Genomic DNA, 27,141 nt, shown 5'->3' with positions numbered 1-27,141 from the left:
CTATCTGTTCAACTGGCTATTCATTTTTTTCCATAAGCTCATTCTTTTCTGCTGATATATTTCACTCAAGCATTTTTTTTCTTTGATAGCTTGTTTCTTTTTTGTGTTTTCTTAATTTTTCTCATGAAGTGGAGATGGTGGAGTTGGGTAAGAAACCTTTTAATTACATGTAGAAATGTAACAGAGAAACTATACTGACTAGGGAAATTGTAGCACTTAACCCTCTGAGAAGTTCCCCTAAGAAGCAGGAAATGGGGCCTAAAAGTCAAGTCCTTTCAGAAGGTTGAATACCAAGGACCCACCAAGAAATGTCTGTCTGTCTCTCTCATACTGTGAGATTCCTGTGGAAACTTGAACGAACGGTGTCTTATTGTATTGGACTCTTTTAAAAATCTTTCATGGTTTCACAGTTGTGAAGAATTCCTGTGACAGAGTAAGAACTCTATTCTCAATTGGTTTGTGGAAAGAGTATTCACAGATCAAACTTAGACACATCAAAGATGAAGGGTTTGGGGAACAATTTTTGATCTTCTCCCTGCTTCTCCAGAAAGTTGTAACTTGGTCAGTTTCAAGTTTGTGAAAGTCACTCAGTTGTGTCTGACTCTTTGCGACCCCCTTAGACTATACAGTCCATGGAATTCTCCAGATGAGAATACTGGAGAGGGTAGCCTATCCCTTCTCCAGCAGATCTTCCCGAACCAGGAATCAAACAGGGGTCTCTTCATTGCAGGTGGCTTCTTTACCAACTGAGCTGTCAGGAGAGCCCCCAGCTTCAAGTTTGATAGTGAATGCTTTCTCAGTTGTTTTTTACCTCATTAATTGAGGGTTAGGATCAGGAACAGACAGGAGACTAGAGCTATAGACCCTGGACTGGCATTACTCCTTAGTGAGGCTGTTTGCTCAACGGGCATATTAAATTCTGTCTCTCAGCAGAAAAATTGAGACATTTAGGCAGTAATGACCTGCCTTTATTTTGCAGTATTTTTTTTTTTTTTGCTGGATTTGTTGCACTCACAGTGTTCTTTAAGTAGGTGACATTACTCTTACTTTTACTGTAATTACAATGATATTAGGACCAAATAGAGAGCTGAGTAACAGACAGCAGAGATTCCCAAAGAGAATCACAGTTTTAGGACACTTTGGGATGGCAGGTGTTACCACTGGGCCTTCTGGTGGATAGCCCCAGGTTCATAGCCTGCAGCGCTGGGCTTCCCTTGATCATATCTGGGCTGGGACTGCCTTGTGTAGTTTGACATTATTTCTTCTCTGTGTAAGCCTCCAGACTTCCATCTCAGTAAACTCCATAAACAGTGTGTTTTATGATCTATGATGCGAGGGGCTCCTCTTAAGCTTTTAGCACCTCTAGGGGTGAATGATGGAGCTTTCTGGAAACATAGCAATGAGACTTTGTGTTCTTGAAAACTGGTCATCTTACTCTGATATGGTCATCTTACTCATAATTCTTCCACTACTCATAATTCTCTTCTCTGGAGTAGATGAGATCTCCTGCGACCTTGTGGAAGGTAAGGCAGGTGTTACAACCTGTGAACATATGTGTGTAGGGCTTCAGTACCTCATCCGTTTGAGAGATGGGGTCAGCTTGCTGTAAAGAATTTGAGCAGGTACTAGTTGGTTGAGCAGAAAATGCTTTTTAGTTATGCTTCACATTTTGAGCTTTGGATTCTCCTTCCTTTCCTCTTGTGTGTGGGTGCATCAACTTTGTACAGATAGTAGAGAGCTCTCAAAAGAAAACCTATCTGGGAACTTCCCTGGTGGTCCTAAGAGTCTGCCTTTCAATGCAGGGGTCACGAGTTTGATCTCTGGTCATGGAAGTAAGATATTACATGCCTCAGGGCAACTGAACTGGCAATTCCCAACTAGAGAAGCCAGAGCACTGCAATGAAGACTCAACACAGCCAAAAAAAAAAAAAAAGTTTTGTGCTGGAGGTTTCTTGCTGGATGATGTTCCATAGTTCAGTAGACCAGTTGATAGTAGAAGTTGATAGAGATCAAAGCCAGACATTGACAATCAATGTCATATCATGTAGGAGATAGCCAACATACTCAAAATATCCAAAAAAACCCCATCGAAAGTCATTTTACCATTTTGTTTGTGTTAATCACTTTGATGTTTGGTTTCCACCTAAGTTAAGTGGTGGGGGGGGAACCTTCTTGACCATATTTCCACTCTCAGTTCTCTACTGAAATGTAACTATTAATAAAATGCTCCTTTTTAAAAACAAATTGTGATGGGTGATGAAAAGTCGATACTGTACACCGATGTGGAATGGAAGAGATCACAGGGTAAGTGAAATGAACCACCGCCAACCACACCAAAGTCCAATCTTCATCTAGAGAAGTTGATGTTATGTATATTGTGGGACTGAAAGGGAGTCCTCCATTATGAGCTTTTTCCGGAAAACCAAACAGTTAATTCCAATGAGTACTTCTCCCAATTAGATGAACTGAAAGCAGCACTTGATGAAAAGTGTCTGAAATTAGTCAACAGAAAATGCATTATCTTCTATCAGGATAATGTAAGACCGCATGTTTCTTTGATGACCAGGCAGAAACTGTCACAGCCTGACCTGGAGGATCTAACTCACCTTCCATATTTACCAGACATTGCACTTTCAGAGTTCCATTTATTTTGTTTTTTTAAAAAATCCTCTTACTGGAAGAAAATTTTAATTTTCTGGAAGACAATAAAAGGCACCTGAAATAGATACAAAGTTTTCCTCAAAAAGATACAAAGTTTTGGGAAGATGGAATTAGGAAATTGCCTGAAAAATGGGAGAAGGTAAGGGAACAAAATTTGAAAAGGTGTTCAACAAAGTCCTTGGTGAAAATGAAAAATGTGCCTTTTATTTTTACTTAAAAACCAAAAGAACATTTGGCCAACCCAATACTAAGGCTTTATTGTCTTTGATTGTAAGATGTTGGCTTATGTTAAAACTAACATTGTTGTCTGCTTGTCTTCTTTGAGATAGTGGATCTGTGTATTTTTCTTTTAGATTAGCCATGAATGCAGCATTTTCTCAAGATGGTTTTTTAACATGCTAATAATAAAAGTAAAGCTTGTATTAAGAAAAACTGACATCACTTGTATTTCTAATTAATTAGGCTTTTTTCTTTCAGGAAGGCACCAAAGTAGTTCAACCCATATTTTTGGGGAAAATGGTTAGTTATGTTGAAAACTATGATCCTGCCGATTCTGCCGCTTTGCACGAAGCCTACGGCTACGCGGCGGGGCTGAGCGCCTGCGTGCTCCTGTGGGCCGTTCTGCACCACTTTTACTTCTGCCACATTCAGCGCGTGGGGATGAGGCTGAGAGTAGCTGTGTGCCATATGATCTACCACAAGGTGAGTGTCGCTCGGTACCACGGTGTGTACCTCCCCTGTGCAGCAAAGAAGGGAGGAGAAGGGGACGACCGAGGCTGAGATTTTTGGATGGCATCACCAACTCAATGGACATGAGTTTGAGTAAACTCTGGGAGTTGGTGATGGACAGGGAGGCCTGGCGTGCTGCAGTCCATGGAGTCACAACAAGAGGGACATGACTGAGTGACTGAACTGTACTGAACACACGCTAGCAAAGTACTGCTCAAAATTCTACAGCCAATCTTCAAGAGTATGTGAACTGTGAAATTCCAAATGTTCAAGGTGAATTTAGAAAAGGCAGAGGAACCTGAGATCAAATTGTCAACATCTGTTGGATCATCGAAAAAGCAAGAGAGTTCCAGAAGTACATCTACTTCTGCTTTATTGACTATGCCAAAGCTTTTGACAGTGTGGATTACCACAAACCGTGGAAAATTCTTAAAGAGATGGGAATAGCAGACCACTTGACCTGCTGCCTCAGAAATCTATATGCAATAGTTTGAAGCAATAGTTAGAACCAGACATGGAACAACAGACTGGTTCCAAATCAGGAAAGGAGTACATCAAGGCTGTATATTGTCACCCTGCTTATTTAACTTATATTCAGAGCAAATCATGAGAAATCTGGGCTGAATGAAGCACAGGCTAGAATCAAGATTGCTGGGAGAAATATCAATAACTACAGATATGCAGATGATACCACCCTTATGTCAGAAAGCAAAGAAGAACTAAAGAGCCTCTTGATAAAAGTGAAAGAGGAAAGTGAAAAAGTTGGTTTAATACACGACATTCAGAAAATTACGATCATGGCATCCGATCCTATCACTTCTTAGGAAATAGATGGAGAAACAATGGAAAGAGTGAAAGACTTTATTTTTTGAGCTCCAACATCACGGCAGATGGTGACTGCAGCCATGAAATTAAATGATGCTTGCTCCTTGGAAGAAAAGCTATGATCAACCTAGACAGCATATTAAAAAGCAGAGACATTACTTTGTCAACAAAGATCTGTCTAGTCAAAGATATGGTTTTTCCAGTAGTCATGTTTGGATGAGAGTTGGACTCTAAAGAAAGCTGAGCACCGAAGAATTGATGCTTTTGAACTGTGGTGTTGGAGAAGACTCTTGAGTGTCCCTTGGACTGCAAGAAGATCCAACCAGTCCATCCTAAAGGAAATCAGTCCTGAATATTCATTGGAAGGACTGATGCTGAAGCTGAAACTCCAATACTTTGGATATCAGATGTGAAGAACTGACTCATTGGAAAAGACCCTGGCGCTGGGCAAGATTGAAGATAGGAGGAGAAGGGGACGCCAGAGGATGTGATGGTTGGATGGCATCACCAACTCGATGGACTTGAGTTTGAGTACTGATTGACTGACTGTGTATCTATTTATCTGTTAGTGGACATTTGAGTTGTTTCTACCTTTTGACTATTGTACATAATGGTGCTATAAACAGTTGAAGATTTCTGAGGAGGCAGGTCAAGTCGTCTGCTATTCCCATCTCTTTAAGAATAACCAGTCAAATTCATGCTCTAAGTTATTTTGAGTACATTCTGGGAAATGAAATTTCTATGCTGTATACTAATTTCATGTTTCTTTTTTTGAGGAAATCCTTCTGTCTTCCCTTGTGGCTACATCATTTTACATTTTCTCCTGAACATTTATTTTTCTGTTTAACTTGAAGACTAAATAGAAAGTTTTTATGAACCGTGATATTTCGTTTGGATCTGTGGCTCTAGTTGATTGTCTGTTGAAACAGTTCAAGGTGGTCTGTTCAGGTTTCTCAGTTCTCTAGAGAATTTTTCAGAGCTTTTTATCAAATCAAAAAGTGATTGTACAGCACAGTCTGTTTTTATTTTTTTGTAAAGTCAGCAGACTGGCATTAAGAACACAGGCTCCTCACAGGATTAGTGTTTTGAATATTATACTGGTTAGTTTTAGAATGAGGAAACTAAGCCCAAAGTGTTTAGATGGTGTCACACCTGGTATCAATGACTGGCCAGATTTATAGTCCACGTCCCCTCATCTCTTTCCTTAAGGTGGCCTCTCCACTTTCATCTTCTTGTTCAGTCGCTAATTCCTGTCTAACTCTGTGACCCCATGGACTGCAGCACACCAGCTTTCCCTGTCCTTCATTATCTCCTGGAGTTTGCGCACTCATGTCCATTGAGTCCAGGATGCCATCCAACTCTCTCATCCTCTGTTGCCCCCTCCTCCTGCTGCCCTTAATCTTTCCCAGCATCAGGATCTTCTCCAGTGAGCTGGCTCTTGGCATCAGGCAGCCAAACTATTGGAGCGTCAGTTTCAGTATCAGTCCTTACAGTGAGTATTCAGGGTTGATTTTCTTTAGGATTGAGTGGTTGGATCTCCTAGCTGTCCAGGGGACTCTCGGGAGTCTTCTCTAGAACCACATTTCGAAAGCATCAGTTCTTCGGTGCTCAGCCTTCTTTACAGTCCAGCTCTCACATCAGCACGTGACTACTGGAAAGAACATAGCTTTGACTATATGGACCTCTGTTGGCATAATGATGTCTCTACTTTTTAATATGCTGTTTTGGTTTTGGCTGAAAATTACTTAGTTGGCTCGTAAGTCTAAACCAACATTCATTTGTCCTTCGGACAGGTCCAAGTTCATTGAGAAACAGGGTGGAGGGTTTTGCTTCGACCTCCTGCTCCTCCCTGTGCTGTCCTCGTAGGCAGGGCTGCCGCCACACTGAATCATCTAAGGATGAACATGGATCCCCAGAGTCCTGCTTTCAGACATCATCCTGCTCGTCCTGACACCACACGAGACCCCATGAAAATGCACTCCATTTTGCTGTGTTCTCAGACTGACTTGGTTTCACTGTAGGAATCCGAGTCTCTGTATCTTTCTCTCATTTCAGGCCCTTCGCCTGAGTAGCTCGGCCATGGGGAAGACCACCACAGGCCAGATAGTCAACCTGCTGTCCAACGATGTGAACAGGTTTGATCAGGTGAGCTGCCCCTGAGGGATCCTCTTCCATTTCCCATCCTTCTCACTGGGTTCAGCTTATTGGGATGCCGAGTGCCAGGGTTTGGTGTCAGCCAGGGTTCTGTTGAGGACACAAGACAGATGTTCTCTTTATCCAACACTCTTTTCCTCTATGTGCAGCTTAGATGTGATAATATGTATTGTCCTCTAGATGAGAAGTTTGTTTTCCTGACATTGTCTGCAATATACTTCAGTAATGGGCAGGCAGTAGTGTTCTTGGACAGCTTGGTTAGTGTCCCTAGGGGTCCTCCTGGAGTGGTCCTTCTGGGCATGTGGTGTTGGTGTTGCAGGACTGTCTTCCTCCCCCTCTGGCTGATAAAGGCCTGGTGGGCAGGGATTGTTCTTTCTCTGTGCCCTGTTCAGTGCTGCTGCATAGGGAGCCTGCGAGGAATATGCCAAGTGGGTGGTCCCCAGTCAGACACAACCTCCTCTCTGCTGCGCATCATACCCATTTCACACTTACCTTATGAAGAGATCACATTACCCCACGGTGTTGCAGCTGTTGGCCAGATCTGCATAGAACAGTTCTCTTTCCTGGATGATCCCGGCCTTTAAGTTTGGGGGTTTCCTTGGTAGCTCAGATGGTAAAGAGTCCACCTGCAATGCAAGAGGCCCGAGTTTCATCCCTGGGTCAGGAACATTCCCTGGAGAAGGAAATGGCACCCTGCTCCAGTTATCATGCCAGGATCATCCCATGAACAGAGGAGCCTGGTGGGCTATAATCCATGGGGTCGCAAAGAGTCGGACATGACTAAGCAACTAACATTTTCACTTCTCCTTCAATTATTCATTCATCAAACATGACATAAGGCCTCTACTTAATTTGAAGGATGAATAAGCCTTAATTTCTGCCCTGGAAAGGCCACAACCTGTCCGAAAGGTAAATGCACAAGCAGTTATCGGAAAGTGTGATAGGTACCATAATATAGGCTCTTCTGGGGAGATGGGGACTGAATTTTGGGACAGAGAGAGTTTGGGGAAGCCCTAAGCTCATCTGTGTTGTGGACAAAATCAACATCTTCCATCAGTGGTGCTGGTCGGGCTCTCCCTGGCACGTCCCTGAGGCTGGCCCTGTGCTGCCCCAGAACAGTGTCATCTGGGATGGATGCTTGGATTTCTGCTTCAGCAGGTGTAAAACTCACTGAGATCATTTCTTTTTAGATTCCTGTCTGTTCCTTCAGAGCAGATTATTTCTACACTGTGTCCTTACTGGTTTTATTGTATGCAGTCCTAAGAAGGCTTGTCTTTTCTCTTTTAAGGTAATGATGTTCTTGCACTATCTGTGGGTGGGGCCACTGCAGGCTGCTGCAGTGACCGCCCTGCTCTGGATGGAAATAGGAATATCGTGTCTTGCTGGGATGGCGGTTCTCATTATTCTTCTGCTTTTGCAAAGCTGCTTCGGGATGTTGTTTTCATCACTCCGGTAAGAGAAACACTGGTTTAAAAAATAGGTGATAGGTGCTTAGTAACGTGCACCATCTGCTCGATGCTTCTGTTCAAAAACAAAACCAATGCCTTCTCTGGTCTCTTCTTTGAGTGCGTTGTAGACCCTTCAGGCTTTGCAGGCGGAGGCTCCATCCTTAAGCTGAAGGCTGATTTTGAAGAGGGAAAGGATATGGCACTCACTGACTCCTCCCACCACCATACCTGAATAAGTGGAGTGTCCTTGAGCAGAATGTACCTACATTGATGTTATGTAAACTTTATTAAATAGTAATAATCCTATAGGCTCAAATTTAGCTGCATGTACTTTTGTTATTCTTATGTTAGAGTAATTTTCAGGTACCTGTTTTTATGTCTTGTTTTTAATTCAGTGTTTCCATTAATTTATAAGTGCCTCAAGGACAGGGTCAATCTTAGTTAACTATGTCTTTATAAAGCCCCACAGTCCCAGCAGAATATGTGATAGAACAGTGACTGGTGATGAAGGACCTAATGGCGATGAGATAGACCTGAAGCAGGTCCCAGAGGGTTGGAGGTGGGTCATTGTCCAGGTTGTCAGGTGATGGAGCTATTGTGCTCTTTGAAGTTATTTTTTCCCCTTGAAATTTTTCTTTTTGTTTTTTGATGACTTTACATGTGATATATTTGTCTATTTGCAATTTCCCTTCCTGTCTGCTGTGAAGAGATGTTCCTTATCCTTCGAGGGCCTGTTCCAGTGCTACCAGGTCCCTGCATTTCTTCCTGTTCTGCTTTCCTGGTAGAATTAACAGTCCCATCTTTTCTGCTCCCCAGAACTTCTCTCCTATGTTATCACAGCACAGACACTCTCTTCCTGTTAGATTCAGTGTCTTTTTGCCTTCCCTGCCCAACTGCGACCTCCTTGGGCAGAGAGTTTCTATCTGACTTCCTTCGGGTCTTCCTCAGCCAGTTCTGCAAGTTCTCCAAGTTACTCCTTGAATCAGGCTGAATGGTTGACTTCTAGAAGTCTTTTTCTCCATTTGCACTTTGAGAAGGACCTGCCTGTGATGTCAGCACAGAAGAGCTGCAGGGAATCATTGATCCCTGGTCCCTCCCTGTGCCCCCTGCTGCTGCTGCTACGTCTGTGGTCACTAAGGCTCATCTCTCACATCTGTTCCCTCAGGAGTAAGACCGCAGCTCTCACAGACCAAAGGATCAGGACCATGAGTGACGTTATAACTGGCATAAGAACAGTAAAAATGAATGCTTGGGAACCGTCATTTATAGACCTTATTACCAGATTGAGAAGGTACGTTTTTGTACATATCACACCATATTTTTGTACTTTCCCCCCTATTTTTACTGCCTGAAATTAGAAGCCTTACCAAGTTTTCAAATGAAGATGAACTTAAATACTATGAGCTCCACACCCGACATGTGGCAGGAGGGTTAAGTGGAAGAGGGGAGATGTTATTTTAACCTGCTGTTCCATTTACGATCTTCTTAAAGGAAAAATTGTATGTGCTTCTGAAGACATACTGATAGCCAATAAACACATGAAAAAATGCTCAACATCACTCTTTATTAGAGAAATAGAAATCAAGACTACAATGAAGTATTACCTCACACTGGTAGGCATGGCCATCAACAAAAAGTCTACAAACAGTACCCTCCTGCACTGTGGCAGGAGTCCAAACTGGCATAGCTATTGTGGAAAACAGGCTGGAGATTCCTTAGAAAACTAGGAATAAGTCTACATATGACCCAGCCATCCCACTACTGGACATAAGCCCTGAGAAAGCCAGAATTCAAAAGACACATGTACCTCAATGCTCACTGCGGCGCTATTTACAACATCCAGGACATGTGCTTCCAGAGGGGCCGTGGTGCCCGCCTCTGTCTGATGTCTTGGTACCTCACAATTTTGGGGTGTCTTATTCTCTTCCCTAACAAGTTCATGAGCTCCCGGAGGGGACGGACTGTGTCTTTCTGTCATCAGAGGGGAGCCCCACCCAGGACTTGTGTTTACAGATGCTTGTTGAATGAATGTTCAAACCCAGTCTGACTGACCCACAGTGTTTAAAAGGGTGACATGAAGTCTCTCTTTAGTTGGAAGAGTGAAGTGGTGATGAAGTGTGTGGTTCTGGTGTCAGGATGGAGCCCCAGGCGTGCACTGTTAGTGTCTCCATATGAGGACTTGAATTCATGCCTTGGATGTCGAAGCTTCTTTTAAAACCTCTTTCCTACTCTCTTTTTCAGGAAGGAAATTTCTAAGATTCTGAAAAGTTCCTACCTTAGGGGCATGAATTTGGCATCATTTTTCGCTGTCAGCAAAATCATGATTTTTGTCACCTTCATCACCAATGAGCTCCTTGACAGCCTGATCACAGCCAGCCAGGTGTTTGTGGTGGTGACGCTGTTCGAGGCTTTGCGGTTCTCAAGCACCCTCTACTTCCCCATGGCCACTGAGAAGGTGTCAGAGGCCGTCGTCAGCATCCGAAGAATCAAGGTTTGGGGACAAATAATTGTTGTCAGTTGTAGGTGGATTTTTTGTAAAATGCCCTTTTGTTTGGTGTCACTGTGTTTCAGTTAGGAGATATTTAACTCTCTCAGTGCCAAAGCTGGCAGTCTTCCCAGAATATTGTAGGTGCTCACTTCTCTTCTTAGGTAGATCACATTACAGATACCGTAAGACTGGTTTACGTGTAGGGGCAGCAGTATATATAAGGGTCAGTAGCACAGGGCTCTAGTGTAGTGATGCCTGCAGAGTCATTAAAATGTCTAAAGCAGGAGAAGCAAGCAGAGTGCATCTCCTGTGCTAAATCCAATGACCAGGCGGTGACTGCGCCGCCCTGGGGTACAGGATTCCTCTCTGCGAAGGGAGGAGAGGAACTTGCTGAGAGCTCCCTGGTGCTTGGACAGGAAGAGTGGCCTCAGATTCACTTAATTCTCTGTGTTCAAAAATGAGCTCTTTCCTCCACAGATGTTTTGCTTGTTGATGTCTGAGCCGCCCTTTGCATCTGCCTTTTCATCCCTGGCCCCTCTTTACTTACTGCTTAACTGTCTCTCTCTCTGGGTGCCCTCTTCTGTTCACATTTATAATTCCCACCATTATGTGAACCAAGAAGTTCCAGATATAAAGCTGGATTTAGAAAAGGCAGAGGAACCAGAGATCAAATTTCCAGCATCCATTGGATCATAGAAAAACAAGAGAATTCCAAAAAAAACATCTGCCACTGCTTCATTGACTACTCTGAAGCCTTTGACTGTGTGGATCACAATAAACTGTGGAAAATCATGAAAGAGATGGGAATATCAAACCACCTTACCTGTCTCCTGTTAAACTTGTATGCAAGTCAAGAGGCAACAGTTAGACCTGGTCATGGAATAATGGACTGGTTCCAAATTGGGAAAAGAGTACATGAAGGCTGTATATTGTAACCTTGTTTTTTAAACTTATATTCAGAATACATCATAAGAAATGCTGGGCTGGATGAAGCTCAAGCTGGAATCGAGATTGCTGGGAGAGATATCAATAACCTCAGACATGCAGATGACACCACGCTTATGGCAGAAAGTGAAGAGGAACTAAAGAACCTCTTGATGAAGGTGAAAGAAGAGAGTGAAAAAGCTGACTTAAAACTCAGCATTTAGTAAACTACAATCTTGGCATCTCATCCCATTACTTCATGGCAATAGATGGGGAAACATTGGAAACAGAAACAGACTTTATTTTCTTAGGCTCCAAAACCACTGCAGGTGCTGATTGCAGCCATGAAATTCAAAGACCCTTGCTCCTTTGGAGAAAAGCTATGACAATCCTTGACAATGTATTAAAAAGCAGAGGCATTACTTTGCCAACAACGTTCCCTATAATCAAAGCTATGGTTTTTCCACTAGTCATGCATGGATGTGAGTGTTGGACCATAAAGAAGGCTGAGCACTGAAGAATTGATGCTTTTGAACTGTGGTGTTGGAGAAGACTCTTGAGAGTCCCTTGGACTGCAAGGAGATCCAAGCAATCCATCCTAAAGATCAGTCCTGGGTGTTCATTGGAAGGTCTGATGCTGAAGCTGAAGCTCCAATACTTTGGCCACCTGATGCGAAGAGCCAACTCATTGGAAAAGACCCTGATGCTGGGAAAGATTGAGGGCAAGAGGAGAAGGGGACGAGAGAGGATGAGATGGTTGGATGGCATCACTGACTCAACGGACATGAGTCTGAGCAAACTCTGGGAGATAGTGATGGACAGGGGATCCGGGAGTGCTGCAGTCCATGGGATTGCAAAGAGTCAGACACGACTTAGTGACTGAGCAACAACAAATACACTATATTACATGATTATGTTGATATATACCATGACCTGTAATAATAGTAATTATGTAATATATTATTCCATACATTGTTTAATATGTTCTGAGTGAAACTGAAAGTTGGTCAGTTGCGTCCAACTCTTTGCAGCCCTATGGACTATACAGTCCGTGGAATTCTCCAGGCCAGAATACTGGAATGGGTAGCCTTTCCCTTCTACAGGGCATCTTCCCAACCCAGGTCTCTTGCATTGCAGGTGGATTCTTTACCAGCTGAGCCACAAGGGAAGCCCAAGAATACTGGAGTGGGTAGACTAACCCTTCTCCAGTGGATCTTCCTGACCCAGGAATCGAACTGGGGTCTCATGTATTGCATAATATGTTCTGATGTTAACTAATACTTTAAGTACAGTTAGCAAAACAGTATTTAGACTGTTCAAAGTTTGCAAATCCCAGGAAAGCGATTGTTTTTGTTTGTGCTTTCTTCCTGCAGTTTAACAATCTGTTTTTTTCTCTCTTCTGTAGAATTTTTTATTACTTGATGAGATACCACAGGTCAACACTCAGGCGCCATCAGATGGTGAAGTGATGGTGGACATGCAAGATTTCACTGCTTTTTGGGATGAGGTAACAGACCTTCCATTCCAAGATCATGACTGCTAACAGACAACTGTGACTAAGATTTATTGGAGAATTTTTAGCTTTTACCCATGGTGTAAAATGTGACTTGCTCATTTACTAAAAGTATGTTGCAAAATTTTTCAAAATAGGGACTAATGTTTGTATCTAATGGGGATTAATTATAAAATCAACCTAAGATGTTTGACATGTTGCTGTCTCTCTCATTTTCAAGGGAGCTTTCAAAGTATTAGCACATTTTGAACTTAAAGTCCATACATTTGTAATGTTAGCATTTACAGAATTGGACAGACAAAATGCTGCAATGTGATATGGGTTATCTGAAAACTACACAACTAGTTTTTAAAGAGGCTTTGGGGAATCAGTGTATATTTTTTGCCTTGATTTTCAGACCAGTTTATCATACACAGAGTGAGGCCATGATCTGGATCTTTGCTGTGGGGTAGAGTGGGGGCTGCCCCATCCTAAGCTTCTGGATACTTTGGTGGCAGCCAGGGTAGGAGGAGACAGCAGGTGATCCTAGTGAGCACCAGTGATTCCTAGTTAAAGGATTATGCTGTGTGGAAGCTGACTAGGAGAGCTGATGATTTCCAACACCCGGTTTATTTGTTAGGTTCAGTCAAACAGAAAAAACAACAGGGTCTGGTCTCAAGAAGTTGTCAGTATCACACACCCAGTGCAGCCCCTTTACCAGCTGAAATGCGCCCCCTGCTCCCCGGTTCTGTGGCCCTCTGTGCTCATCCTCCTGTATCAGTGTGGATTAGTCAGGAAAACAGAACCCCACCACGGGAGAGGGAGTTCCACGCAGGGAATTAGTTACGCAGATGATAAACGAGGGAGGAAAAAGCAGGAAGGGCAAAATGGTGGTGCGTGAGACGACCCAGGGGTTATCAAAGGCAGGAAACTGCTCCCACCCTCAGGGCTGGAGGGACTCAGGGAGGCGGTGCCACCCTCAGGAGGCTCTCCAACCACCAGAGCAGAGCCCAGGAGCCTGGGCTGTCAGAGTGGGGACCACAGAGCACGTGTCCTGACTGTAGACTCACCCTGTCTTTCATGCCTGTGACTCTGTGTGCCCCCTGCATCGTGTTCACTTGCTTCTGACTCAGTAGCTGCCGTCCCTATCGACAACCAGTGGTTTGTTCCCAGATACATGAAACCACATCCCTGCACCTTCTGTCCATGGAAACTCACACAAGGTGTCTGATCTAACCTGAGAGCTTCTGCTTAATACGGTGGATTTAATACTTCTACCTTAATACGGTAGATTTACTTTCTGGTTGGTATTTCTCGTCATAATGCTCTTGAAGCATTTATAGAAAGCACCACTAAAATTCCATTAGAAAGACCATTTCATGTGAATGCTAACACATACTTTGTATGAACTTATTAGCAGATTTCTTTTGTTCCCAGCAAACATGTAGATTTATTTTAAATCAATTCAATATATGTTCTGCAGTTATTAATTAACTGAAATAAAAATACCTGTATGCAGCAGTCTGCCTGTGCAGCAAATGCCTGTAAGGTAGAATAAGGGATTTTAGTTGTACTATAGTCCATGTGAATAAATCAGATGAAAAATCTGAAAAGTTTTTTAATATAGCTTCTAGAGTTTAAAAAAAAACCCACATTATTACTAATTCAAGTTACTAAACTGCTGAAGGAAGAGGGGAAAGGCTGTGAGTTCTGTTTTAAGGCTCTTGTAAAACCTAACTAATGGCATATTATGATTCTGTTAGAGCAGAATTCAAAATTATAGAGATGAAAGGCTTCATCAGCTACCTTTTCACAAAAATAGATACAATGTTAACATCATTGTGTGGCAAGGTTTCCTTGGAGAAGGAAATGGCAACCCCCTCCAGTATTGTTGCCTGGAGAATCCCACGGGTAGCAGAGCCAGGCGGGCTACAGTCCATAGGGTTGCAGAGTCGGACATGACTGAAGTGACTTAGCAAAGCAAAGGTATTCCTATCTAGGTAAATGATAATTATGCTATTGCAGCTAATTCTTACCACTTTCAGGGAATGGAAATTCTAAATATTTTCAACTGAATGTGTTCTCTAATAGCACTCACTAACAACTAACAGCCATGGCACCATAATAATATTTTTTGTGAGGTACCTAGACTGTTCCCACTGAGGGAGACACAAAAATGTGAGGTAAGCACATCTTTTCCCAGAAACCTTTGAAGCCAAAGATATTAAACAATTAAGACACTTGAAAATATTCAGTTCAGTTCAGTCGCTCAGTCATGTCTTGACTCTTTGCGACCCCATGAATCACAGCACGCCAGGCCTCCCTGTGCATCACCAACTCCTGGAGTTCACTCAAACTCACGTCCATCGAGTCGGTGATGCCATCCAGCCATCTCATTCTCTGTCATCCCCTTCTCCTCCCGCCCCCAATCCCTCCCAGCATCAGAGTCTTTCCAGTGAGTCAACTCTTCGCATGAGGTGGCCAAAGTATTGGAGTTTCAGCTCCAGCATCAGTCCTTCCAATGAACACCCAGGATCGATCTCCTTTAGAAAGGACTGGTTGGATCTCCTTGCAGTCCAAGGGACTCTCAAGAGTCTTCTCCAGCACCACTATGTATAAACTTGCAAGAAAAACAAACTATAGCTGTACCAGCAAGCAATGAAGAAATAGTAAATCTTCATTTTATAAACCTTTGATTATCTAAATGTAAGGAATTTTGGCTTAAGAAATGGTAAAGAGCAATTTGTCATTTCTTACTATATAATATTGAAAACCAAGTGCTAAATTCAGCCATTGTAGGGTAAGAAACTAAAACAAAAAAGCCTTAATGACCTGGAACCTTAATGAGCAAAAGCTCATTGTAAACTGACTTAAGCCCCTGAACTAATCCTGTGTGTCGAAGGCAGGGAAGAAGGATCCCCCTAAACCTGAAAAACTAGAGATTCATCAGGAAACGAAAGGGAGGGAAGTATGCATGCTTACCATGCTACAGGGGCTGAAACGAAGCAGAAAAAGATGGGTGAGAGGAAATAAAAAGTATGCTCTGTTTACACAGGGCCATCATCATTACAAATCGACAGTAATCTGATCAACTAAAATTTTTTTCTGAAATTACACTGCTCACATTGTCTGTGTCAAAACTTAAAATGATTGTCTCATTAAAGAGTTAGTTATTATTCTAAAACAACTTCTTTCTTGACTCATAAAAGTTACATTTTAAGAAAGCTCGGTGGAAATCTCAAGGTACAACAGTTGGAAAATATAATTAAATCAACTTTACACTTTTTAACAGTCATAAGAAAAATTTAGGGTGGTTCGATAGATGAAGGCTTTTCACTTCATATAAATTTTTAAGTTTCTCAGGCTTGAAATAAAGTAGGTAAGTTTTCAGTTAAACACTAACTGAAGTATCTTAGAGCAGATTTTCTTATTGCCCACATCAACAGTTACATCCTCAGACCAACTTTTCCCTTCTTTAATGTGAAATAGCAAATCACCAGCATTTTAGGTTAAGTCTAGACTTTAAGGCATTGTTCTTTAATTTCTAAATGATACAAAGTGCTTTATAAGTATGAACAATAATCTGTTATACTTTATTTACTATTTTTGTGTCCTATATGAACTGTACAAAAAAGATCTTCCCGACCAAGATAGTCACGATAACGTGATCACTGACCTAGAGCCAGACATCTTGGAATGTGAAGTCAGGTGGGCCTTAGAAAGCATCACTACTAACAAAGCTAGTGGAGGTGATGGAATTCCAGTTGAGCTATTACAAGTCTTGAAAGATGATGCTGTGAAAGTGCTGCACTCAATATGCCAGCAGATTTGGAAAACTCAGCAGTGGCCACAGGACTGGAAGAGGTCAGTCTTCATTCCAATCCCAAAGAAAGGCAATGCCAAAGAATGCTCAAACTACCGGACAATTGCCCTCATCTCACACGCTAGCAAAGTCTTGCTCAAAATTCTCCAAGCCAGGCTTCAACAATATGTAAACCGTGAACTCCCAGATGTTCAAGCAGGTTTTAGAAAAGGCAGAGGCACCAGAGATCAAATTGCCAACATCCGCTGGATCATGGAGAAAGCAAGAGAGTTTCAGAAAAACATCTATTTCTGCTTCATTGACTATGCCAAAGCCTTTGACTGTGTGGATCACAATAAACTGTGGAACATGCTGAAAGAGATGGGAATCCCAGACCACCTGACCTGCCTCTTGAGAAACCTGTATGCAGGTCAGGAAGCAACAGTCAGAACTGTACATGGAACAACAGACTGGTTCCAAATAGGAAAAGGTGTACGTCAAGGTTGTATATTGTCACCTTGCTTATTTAACTTATATGCAGAGTACATCATGAGGAACGCTGGGCTGGAAGAAGCACAAGCTGGAATCAAGATTGCTGGGAGAAATATCAATAATCTCACATATGCTGATGACACTACCCTTATGGCAGAAAGTGAAGAGGAACTCAAAAGCCTCTTGATGAAAGTGAAAGAGGAGAGTGAAAAGGTTGGTTTGAAGCTCAACATTCAGAAAACAAAGATCATGGCATCTGGTCCCATCACTTCATGGGAAATAGATGGAAAAACAGTGGAAACAGTGTCAGACTTTGTTTTTTTGGGCTCCAAAATCACTGCAGATGCTGATTGCAGCCATGAAATTAAAAGACGCTTGCTCCTTGGAAGGAAAGTTATGACCAACCTTGATAGTATATTAAAAAGCAGAGACATTACTTTGCCAACCAAGGTCCGTCTAGTCAAGGCAATGGTTTTCCCCGTGGTCATGTATGGATGTGAGAGTTGGACTGTGAAGAAAGCTGATCGCCGAAGAATCGATGCTTTTGAACTGTGGTGTTGGAGAAGACTCTTGAGAGTCCCTTATACTGCAAGGAGATCCAACCAGTCCATTCTACAGGAGATCAATCCTGGATGTTCATTGGAGGGACTGATGCTAAAGCTGAAACTCCAATACTTTGGCCACCTCATGCGACGAGTTGACTCACTGGAAAAGACTCTGATGCTGGGAAAGGTTGGGGGCGGGAGGAGAAGGGGACGACGGAGAATGAGATGGCTGGATGGCATCACCGACTCTGTGGACATGAGTTTGAGTGTACTCCGGGAGTTGGTGATGGACAGGGAGGCCTGGCGTGCTGTGATTCATGGGGTCGCGGAGAGTCGGACACGACTGAGCGACTGAACTGAACTGAACTGAACTGATGCATTCATTTCTTTAAATCTGGAATGTGGCATCTTTTTGCCATGTAGAAAAATATAATTATTATCAAGCACAAAATTTTACTCTAAGGATACTAATTTTTAAAATTTATTTTACTTTTTAAATGATAGCCAAAAATCCACGTGATTGATGCTAACTTAGCACCTTTTTCTCAACTCTGGTCACTAAAGTACATCCTGAGTTTGAATAAAAATAATGCATCTTTTAGGCTTTAAAATGACTACTTTTTGAAAAAAATTTTAATTGGAGGCTGATTGCTTTACAATATTGGGCTTCCGTGGTGGCTCCATGTTAAAGAATCTGCTTGCGGTGCAGGAGACCCAGGTTCGGTTCCTAGGTTGGGAAAATCCCCTGGAAAAGGGAATGGCGACCCAGTCTAGTATTCTTGTCTAGGGACTGCTAAGTGACTTTCACTGCACCTGCCAAAGGATCATGAGGTTGTCTGAACAGGACAGTGTTTTCCATCACTTACAGAGTTACATTTGGCATGTAAAGAAGAGAGAATCTAATCCCAAAGCAGCAGCCATTTAAGGTAAAAGAAGAAAGCACAAATATTCATGCAGAGTACTGTGAATATTCCCCTTGAGAAAAATATTTTTTTTCCTTCTTCTTTTTTATTTTTCTTCAAGAGTGATGCTCCTATATGCATCCCTTGAAAAAGATCCCAGAATAGCATCTTCCATGTGGGACATATTGAAAGATGATATTCTGGTTTCAGTGAGTTACACTCCAGCCCTTGTTAATTTATCAGGTGCATTTTCAGAGGGTGGGGTTAGTGTTAGTTGCTCAGTCGGGTCCAGCCCTTTGTGATCCCATGGACTATAGCCCTCCAGGCTCCTCTGTCCATGGAATTCTCCAGGCAAGAATACTGGAATGGGTTGCCATTCCCTTCTCCAGAGGATCTTCCCTACCCAGGGATCAAACCTGGGTCTTGCACATTGCAGGCAGATTCTTTACCATCTGAGTCACCAGGGAAGCCCACAGAGTGTGGTAATTTAGTGTTTTAGATTTTCAGAATCTATAGAGAAAGAAAATGACAGCCTGCACACCCAAGAAAGGACAATTCCTCCAAAGAACCTGGCTGCATCAGAGGCAGACTTTGGCGCAGGTTGTGAGCTCAGAGTTAATGGTTTTAGTTACACCTGATGTGGCAGCTGTGGGGAGAGGGGCGGAGGGGAAGGCAGAGTTATGGTGTTAGCTCTCAGATTGTTTGGCGATGGTGTGACAGCGGGCACAGAAAGAATTCTGTGTTCACCACCTGGCAGTCACTAACTTTGATGTATGTAAACAGTAGTTATATCTTTCATTCAGTCCAGAAATTATTCAGCATTAGCAGCCTTAGCATCAAAACAGGAAACGCAGCTGTTATGGTTTCCCAGATTTCTGGTGCTGGAGTGGTGCCCCTGAGGATTGGTGGCACTGGGGCTCTTGTGGTGCTCAGTAAAGCCGGGCTGTAGTCATGTCAGGGCCAGGGTGGTGCCCTGAGCCGCGGTCATCACACATAGCATGGCCAGGCAGCCCGCGGCCCAGAGCAGCGGGTGGGAGAGCCTGGACATCGCATTCTCCGTGCAGGTGTTCAAGTGGAGTGGGTGGACCTGGGGTGCCCATCGCTGCGTCTGTCCTTCTGTCCCCTGCATCCTCCCCCGCAGTGTGTGCAGGTGTCCACTGAATTGCTTTTGTACCAAACTATGCAGCATTTTAAAATTAACTGTCTTGTTCTTTCAAGAGCTTAATAACATGGTCACAGACTTCTGTGTAAATTGCACTGTCGTCCAGAATACCCTGTTCTGTTGTCCTGGCCTTGCCTATGGAAGGACTGTGCCCCTTGCTGGGGTCATTAGTAATTAGGGCTGTCAGGTTAGGTCATGGGTGAGAGAGCCCTCAGAGGGGAAGGGGAAGACATTGGGGTTTTGAAGAGAAGCCGAGTCTGAATGAAACCCCTGCTGGGCTGGGAGGCAGGAGACAGACGTGAGGTCTGTAACCTGCTCCCCTAGACAGCCAGGTGGGCAGGTGGGGGCAGGTCTCAGGGACCCACGTCTCATTCATGAAATGATGGGACTTGGTCTTGATCTGTAAGGTTTAAAATAAATGATCCAGGGCCTTCTCTGGTGGTCCAGTAGTTAAGAATCCACCTTCAATACAGGGGACTCTGGTTCCATCCCTGGTTGAGGAACTAATTTCTCACATGCTATGGAGCAACTAAAACACCTCACCCCAACAAAGACCCAGAACAGCAGCCAAAATAATAATAATTTAAAAAAGCAAACAGACGGTCTTGTGGGAGCCTCCAGATCTCACGGGGCAGGGTTTTGAACCGTGTCTGCACGGAGTAGTGGCTTAGATGATCTTTGTTGAGTCAGTGTTCCCTGAGCCTGGATAACCAGTGAGGGTGGGACCCAGCAGCCATGAGCTGTCGAGTGCTGCCCCCTTCTGGTCACCCCAGAGCAGTGCGCGATCCTGAAGCCTGGACACGGAGGGAACTCTGTCCTTGACAGACTGAGGGGCTGTGATAGGAAATTGATGTTTGTAGGTGATTCACTATTTTGCTGTCATAACTGAGTGAAAAGTAGTAAAATATGAATCCCAAGGGTCAGGCAGGAAGAAAGGAGTTCAGTTCAGTCAGTCATGTCCGACTCTGCGACCCCATGGACTGCAGCATGCCAGGCCTCCCTGTCTATCACCAACTCCTGGAGTTTACTTAAACTCATGTCCATTGAGTCTGTGATGCCATCCAACCATCTCATCCTCTGATGTCCCCTTCTCCTCCCACCTTCAATCTTTCCCAGCATCAGGGTCTTTTCAAATGAGTCACTTTTTTGCATGAGGTGGCCAAAGGATTGGAGTTTCAGCTTCAACATCAGTCCTTCCAATGAATATTCAGGACTGATCTCCTTTAGAATGGACTGGTTGGATCTCCTTGCAGTCCAAGGGACTCTCAAGAGTCTTCTCCAACACCACAGTTCAAAACCATCAATTCTTCAGCACTCAGCTTTCTTTATAGTCAAACTCTCATATCCATACATGACTACTGGAAAAACCATAGCCTTGACTAGACGTACCTTTGTTGGCAGAGTAACATCTCTGCTTTTTAATATGCTGTCTAGGTTAGTCATAGCTTTTCTTCCAAGGAGCAAGTGTCTTTTAATTTCATGGCTGCAGTCACCATCTGCAATGATTTTGGAGCCCAAAAAAGTAAAGTCAGCCACTGTTTCCACTGTTTCCCCATCTATTTGCCATGAAGTGATGGGACCAGATTCCTTGATGTTAGTTTTCTGAATGTTGAGCTTTAAGCCAACTTTTTCACTCTCGTCTTTCACTTTCATCAAGAGGCTCTTTAGTTCTTCTTCACTTTCTGCAATAAGGGTGGTGTCATCTACATATCTGAGGTTATTGATATTTCTCCTGGCAATCTTGATTCCAGCTTGTGCTTCATCCAACCCAGCGTTTCTCACAATGTACTCTGCATATAAGTTAAATAACCTGGGTGACAATATACAGCCTTGACATACTCCTTTTCCTATTTGGAACCAGTCTGTTGTTCCATGTCCAGTTGCTTCCTGACCTGTATACAGATTTCTTAAGAGGTAGGTCAGGTGGTCTGGTATTCCCATCGCTTAAAGAATTTTCCACACTTTGTTGTGATCCACACAGTCAAAGGCTTTGGCATAGTCAATAAAGCAGAAATAGATGTTTTTATGGAACTCTTTGGTTCTTTTGATAATCCAGTGGATGTTGGGAATTTGATCTCTGGTTCCTCTGCCTCTAAAACCAGCTTGAACATCTGAAAGTTCACGGTTCACATACTGCTGAAGCCTGGCTTGGAGAATTTTGAGCATGACTTTACTAGTGTGTGAGATGAGTGCAATTGTGCAGTAGTTTGATCATTCTTTGGCATTGCCTTTCTTTGGGATTGGAATGAAAACTGAACTTTTCCAGTCCTGTGGCCACTGCTGAGTTTTCCAAATTAGCTGGCATATTGAGTGCAGCACTTTCACAGCATCATCTTTTAGGATTTGGAATAGGTCAACTGGAATTCCATCACCTCCACTAGCTTTGTTTGTAGTGATGCTTCTTAAGGCCCACTTGACTTTACATTCCAGGATGTCTGGCTCTAGGTGAGTGATCACACCATCGTGGTTATCTGGGTCATGAAGATCTCTTTTGTGTAGTTCTTCTGTATATTCTTGCCACCTTTTCTTAATGTCTTCTGCGTCTGTTAGGTCTATACCATTTCTGTCCTTTATTGTGCCCATCTTTGCATGAAATATTCCCTTGGGATCTCTAATCTTCTTGAAGAGATCTGTAATCTTTCCCATTCTAATGTTTTCCTCTATTTCTTTGCACTGATCACTGAAGAAGACTTTCTTATCTCTCCTTGCTATTCTTTGGAACTCCACATTAAAATGGATGTATCTTTCCTTTTCTCCTTTGCTTTTCACTTCTCTTTTTTTCTCAGCTATTTGTAAGGCCTCCTCAGACAGCCATTTTGCTTTTTTGCATTTCTTTTCTTGGGGATGGTCTTGGTCCCTGTCTCCTGTACAATGTCACGAACCTCTGTCCAGAGTTCATCAGGCACTCTGTCTATCAGATCTAATCCCTTGAATCTGTTTTTCACTTCCACTGTATAATCATAAGGGATTTGATTTAGGTCATACCTGAATGGTTTACTGGTTTTCCCTACTTTCTTCAATTTAAGTCTGAATTTGGCAGTAATGAGTTCATGATCTGAGCCACAGTCAGCTCCCTGTCTTTTTGCTGACTGTATAGAGCTTCTCCATCTTTGACTGCAAAGAATATAATCAATCTGATTTCAGTGTCGACCATCTGGTGACGTCCATGTGTAGAGTCTTCTCTTGTGTTGTTGGTAGAAGGTGTTTACTATGAGCAGTGAGTTCTCTTGGCAAAACTCTATTGTCCTTTGCCCTGCTTCATTCTGTGCTCCAAGGCCAAATTTGCCTGTTACTCCAGGTGTTTCTTGACTTCCTACTTTTGCATTCCAGTCCCCTATAATGAAAAGGACATCTTTTTTTGGGTGTTAGTTCTGGTGGCTCAGATGGCAAAACATCTGCATACAGTGTGGAAGACATGGGTTCAATCCCTGGGTCGGGAAGATATCCTGGAGAAGGAAATGGCAACCCACTCCAGTATTCTTGCCTGGAAAATCTCATGGACGGAGGAGCCTGGTAGGCTACAGTCCATGGAATCGCAAAGAGTCGGACACAACTGAGTGACTTCACTTTACTTTCCAGAAGGTCTTGTACGTCTTCATAGAGCCATTCAACTTCAACTTCTTCAGCATTACTGGTCAGGGCATAGACTTGGATTACCGTGATATTGAATGGTTTGCCTTGGAAAGGAGCAGAGATCATTCTGTCGTTTTTGAGATTGCATCCATGTACTGCATTTCGGACTCTTTTGTTGACTGTGATGGCTACTCTATTTATTCTAAGGGATTCCTGCCCACAGTAGTAGATATAATGGTCATGAGTTAAATTCACCCATTCCAGGCCATTTTAGTGCACTGATTCCTGGAATGTCTGCATTCACTCTTGCCATCTCCTCTTTGACCACTTCCAATTTGCCTTCATTCATGGACCTGACATTCCAGTTTCCTATGCAATATTGCTCTTTACAGCATCGGACCTTCCTTCTATCACCGGTCACATCCACAGCTGGGTGTTGTTTTTGCTTTGGTTCCATCCCTTCCTTCTTTCTGGAGTTATTTCTCCACTAATCTCCAGTAGCACATTGGGCACGACCTGGGGAGTTCATCTTTCAGTGTCCTATCTTTTTGCCTTTCCATACTGTTCATGGGGCTCTCAAGGCAAGAATACTGTGACTTGCCATTCCCTTCTCCAGGGGACCACGTTTTGTCAGAACTCTCCACCGTGACCCGTCTGTCTTGGGTGGCCCTACACGGCATGGCTCATGGTTTCACTGAGTTAGACAAGGCTGTGGTCCATGTGATCAGATTGATTAGTTTTCTGTGGCTGTAGTTTTCAGTCTGTCTGCCCTCTGATGACGAAGGATAGAGGCTTATGGAAGCTTCCTGACGGGAGAGAGTGACTGAGGGGGAAAGTGGAGAAGCTTAAAAGGCTTAAAAAATGTTTCTTGTATATGAAAATGTAGCTTCTTTTGATAGACTTTTCATTCCTAAAATCTGAAACCAGTTTTTTTGGTGATGAAAAATCATTGTCCTTTTTTTAGTATGTGAATGTTGTTTAATCAGTTCAGTTTTTTCTAGAAAAAAATTTCAATTTGAAGATTATTCAGACGTTTAATCCAGACTCTGTGCTTTTAGTCTTTTGGGCATTTTACTCAATCATGTGTAACCTTTTTTTTTTTTTTGACATAGCAGTTACTAGTTTTTTTTTAACACTCAGGATATGTAAAGACACACAGACAGCCTAAGTCTCTCAGGAACGTGACCTGTGACCAGCATGAGGAGTACTTTGTCCTTCACCCTTGAGTTGGATTACGTGTTATCATATATACCTTCATGTTTTATATTTTTCTTACAGTAGAAGTAATTTATTGCCCTGTTTAGCCAGGACATGTAATGCATGTATCATGTATAATATTGAGGCTTTATCACTTTGACCCATAGTGTCATAATTAATTTCTTTATTACTGATTTTTTTGTTGTTGGTGTTGAATTAAAGCTCTCTTTAGAGATTTGAAGGTTACTTATAAGAGTTAATTTACCAAGAGTGACTTATTAATATAAAGTGGCTCTTTGCTTGCTGAGCATTACTGAAGTTCATTCTATCAAATGAAAATGGAGAGATTAGTGGAGATTTCAAATTATTTAGGGCTTCCCTTATAGCTCAGTTGGTAAAGAATCCATTTGCAATACAGGAGACCCCAATTTGATTCCTAGGTTGGGAAGACCCCCTGGAGAAGGAATAGGCTACCTGTCCAGTATTCTTGGGCTTCCGTTGCGGCTCAGTTGGTAATGTATCCTCCTGCAATGAAGGAGACCTGGGTTCAATCCCTGGGTTGGAAAGATCCCCTAGAGAAGGGAAAGGCTATCCACTCCAGTATTCAGACCTGGAGAATTCCATGGACTATAAAGATCACAAAGAGTTGGACACAACTGAGTGACTTTCACTTTCAATTTATTTATGTAGTAAAGGGCCAGGCATGCCAGGTACTTATGCTGCCACTTTGTGGATATTAATGAGACAGTTAAAACCAAGTGTCCTGATGAAAACAGAAATGATTGAAAACCTTCCACACTGGATATTATATTAAGTACATTATTTTAATAAACTAGTGTGCATCATTCAGTTTGCGTTTCAGGAAGGTGCCTTGTCATCTCTGCTACTAAATTCTGTGGGTGTCTAGAGCTGTATCCTTATGCAAATCTGGTAAAAGAAGGAGGCTTCCTAAAGGCAACTTAAAACTACTTCAAACCCCCTAAGACATAGGATTGGGTGAAAAGGCCTTCGGGACACAGTATCTTAAAATAGGAAGGAGAAAAATGCTAGTTAATGTTAGAATATCAGTGACTATTACATTATTTTCTCTACTTTTTAAAGTAATGTGTATTTCCAGGTTTTTGAGAAATCTCCACACTGTTCTCCATAGTGGCTGTACTAGTTTGCATTCCCACCAACAGTGTAAGAGGGTTCCCTTTTCTCCACACCCTCTCTAGCATTTATTGCATGTAGACTTTTGGATAGTAGCCATTCTGACTGGTGTGAAATGGTATCCTGGGCATACACACCGAGGAAACCAGAATTGAAAGAGACACATGTACTCCAATGTTCATTGCAGTGCTGTTTATAATAGCCAGGACATGGAAGCAACCTAGATGTCCATCTGCAGACGAATGGATAAGAAAGCTTTGGTACATATACGCAATGGAGTATTACTCAGCCATTAAAAAGAATGCATTTGAATCAGTTCTAATGAGGTGGATGAAACTAGAGCCTATTATACAGAGTGAAGTAAGCCAGAAAGAAAAACACCAATACAGTATACTAACACATATATATGGAATTTAGAAAGATGCAAATGATAACCCTGTATATGAGACAGCAAAAGAGACACAGATGTATAGAACAGTCTTTTGGACTCTGTGGGAGACGGTGAGGGTGGGATGATTTGGGAGAATGGCATTGAAACATGTATGTTGTCATATGTGACATGAATCGCCAGTTCAGGGTCGATGCATGTTACAGGATGCTCGGGGCTGGTGTGCGGGGATGACCCAGAGGGAGGATTAAGGGAGGAGGGAGGGGGGAGGGGGGTTCAGGAAGGGGAACTCATGTACACCCAGGGCGGATTCATGTCAATGTATGGCAAAACCAACCAATATAATATTGTAAAATAATTAGCCTCCAATAAAAAAAAAGAAAAAAAATAAAGTAATGTGTATTACTTTATTGAAATGGAATTTTTATAAACTTTAATTTGCAGGAATCAGAAACCCCAGCCCTACAAGGCCTTTCCTTTACTGTCAGACCCGGTGAACTATTAGCTGTAGTCGGACCTGTGGGCGCAGGAAAGGTAAGTTGTGATTCCTTTGATCAACTTGATGTAACGCCACAGCCTCTGTTCAGTCCTCAGAGTGGAGCCTAGAGCTGAGTATGACTCAGTTTGAGTTTGAATTAGGTGTATCTAGAAAGATGTTTCTCTAGGAACATGAGTTTTTCAAAAAGGTTTCATGGCCAAATACATCAGGATAAATGCACATTGTGTTTTCCTTCTTAATGCTTCATGTGACACAGTTGGGAACTGCTCGTGGGGAGTTTGGACGTCTCAGCGAAGGAGATTATTTATGTGGCAGCTGTTCAGGATGGACGGAGAGAGTGGGGACTTCTTTTTGTCACAGTGGCCCCTCTAGGAAGTCTGGAGGTGGTGAAGGCTCTTCCAGGAAGCTCTGAGCATTTCTTCATGTGACTTGACTTGGTCCCATCAATGCTTGTGTAGGGAATGTGCAACCACGTGCTGGAGCTAAAGACATGAACCAGACCTTGACACCTCTGCCCTCCAGAGGCAACCAGGTTCTGGGGCAAGACAGATATGCAGGCAGACTGTTTCAGCCCAGTGTGGTGAGTGCTCTGATGGTGTGGACATAGGCCTGTCATTTCTGTGTGTTACAGGAGATGTGTACATGTGCACTTAGTGTCCTGTGTTTTGTACAACAAAATACAGAAACCTAAATGTGGGGTGTGTACAG

General features: G+C 42.8%; 1 protein-coding gene and 1 pseudogene across 1 annotated transcript in view; one reads left to right on the top strand and one right to left on the bottom strand.

Moving 5' to 3' along the window:
* Window positions 1-27,141, top strand: part of LOC148775806 (ATP-binding cassette sub-family C member 4-like) — a 154,549-nt gene that overhangs the window by 15,491 nt on the left and 111,917 nt on the right. The window contains exons 4-10 of the mRNA XM_088842648.1: window positions 3,139-3,363; window positions 6,271-6,360; window positions 7,658-7,821; window positions 8,983-9,108; window positions 10,059-10,308; window positions 12,635-12,736; window positions 26,379-26,468. Coding sequence (XP_088698774.1) covers window positions 3,139-3,363; window positions 6,271-6,360; window positions 7,658-7,821; window positions 8,983-9,108; window positions 10,059-10,308; window positions 12,635-12,736; window positions 26,379-26,468 — 1,047 coding nt within the window. The remainder of the gene's footprint in view (window positions 1-3,138; window positions 3,364-6,270; window positions 6,361-7,657; window positions 7,822-8,982; window positions 9,109-10,058; window positions 10,309-12,634; window positions 12,737-26,378; window positions 26,469-27,141) is intronic.
* Window positions 15,708-19,591, bottom strand: LOC148775807 (sialomucin core protein 24-like; annotated as a pseudogene).

Source organism: Moschus berezovskii, chromosome 13 (genome assembly GCF_049115385.1).
Source record: "Moschus berezovskii isolate FMDL1 chromosome 13, NW_MosBer_1.0, whole genome shotgun sequence".
Lineage (NCBI taxonomy): Eukaryota > Metazoa > Chordata > Mammalia > Artiodactyla > Moschidae > Moschus > Moschus berezovskii.
The sequence above is the reverse complement of the archived record's forward strand: the minus strand, read 5'-3'. Positions and strand labels throughout refer to the sequence as shown.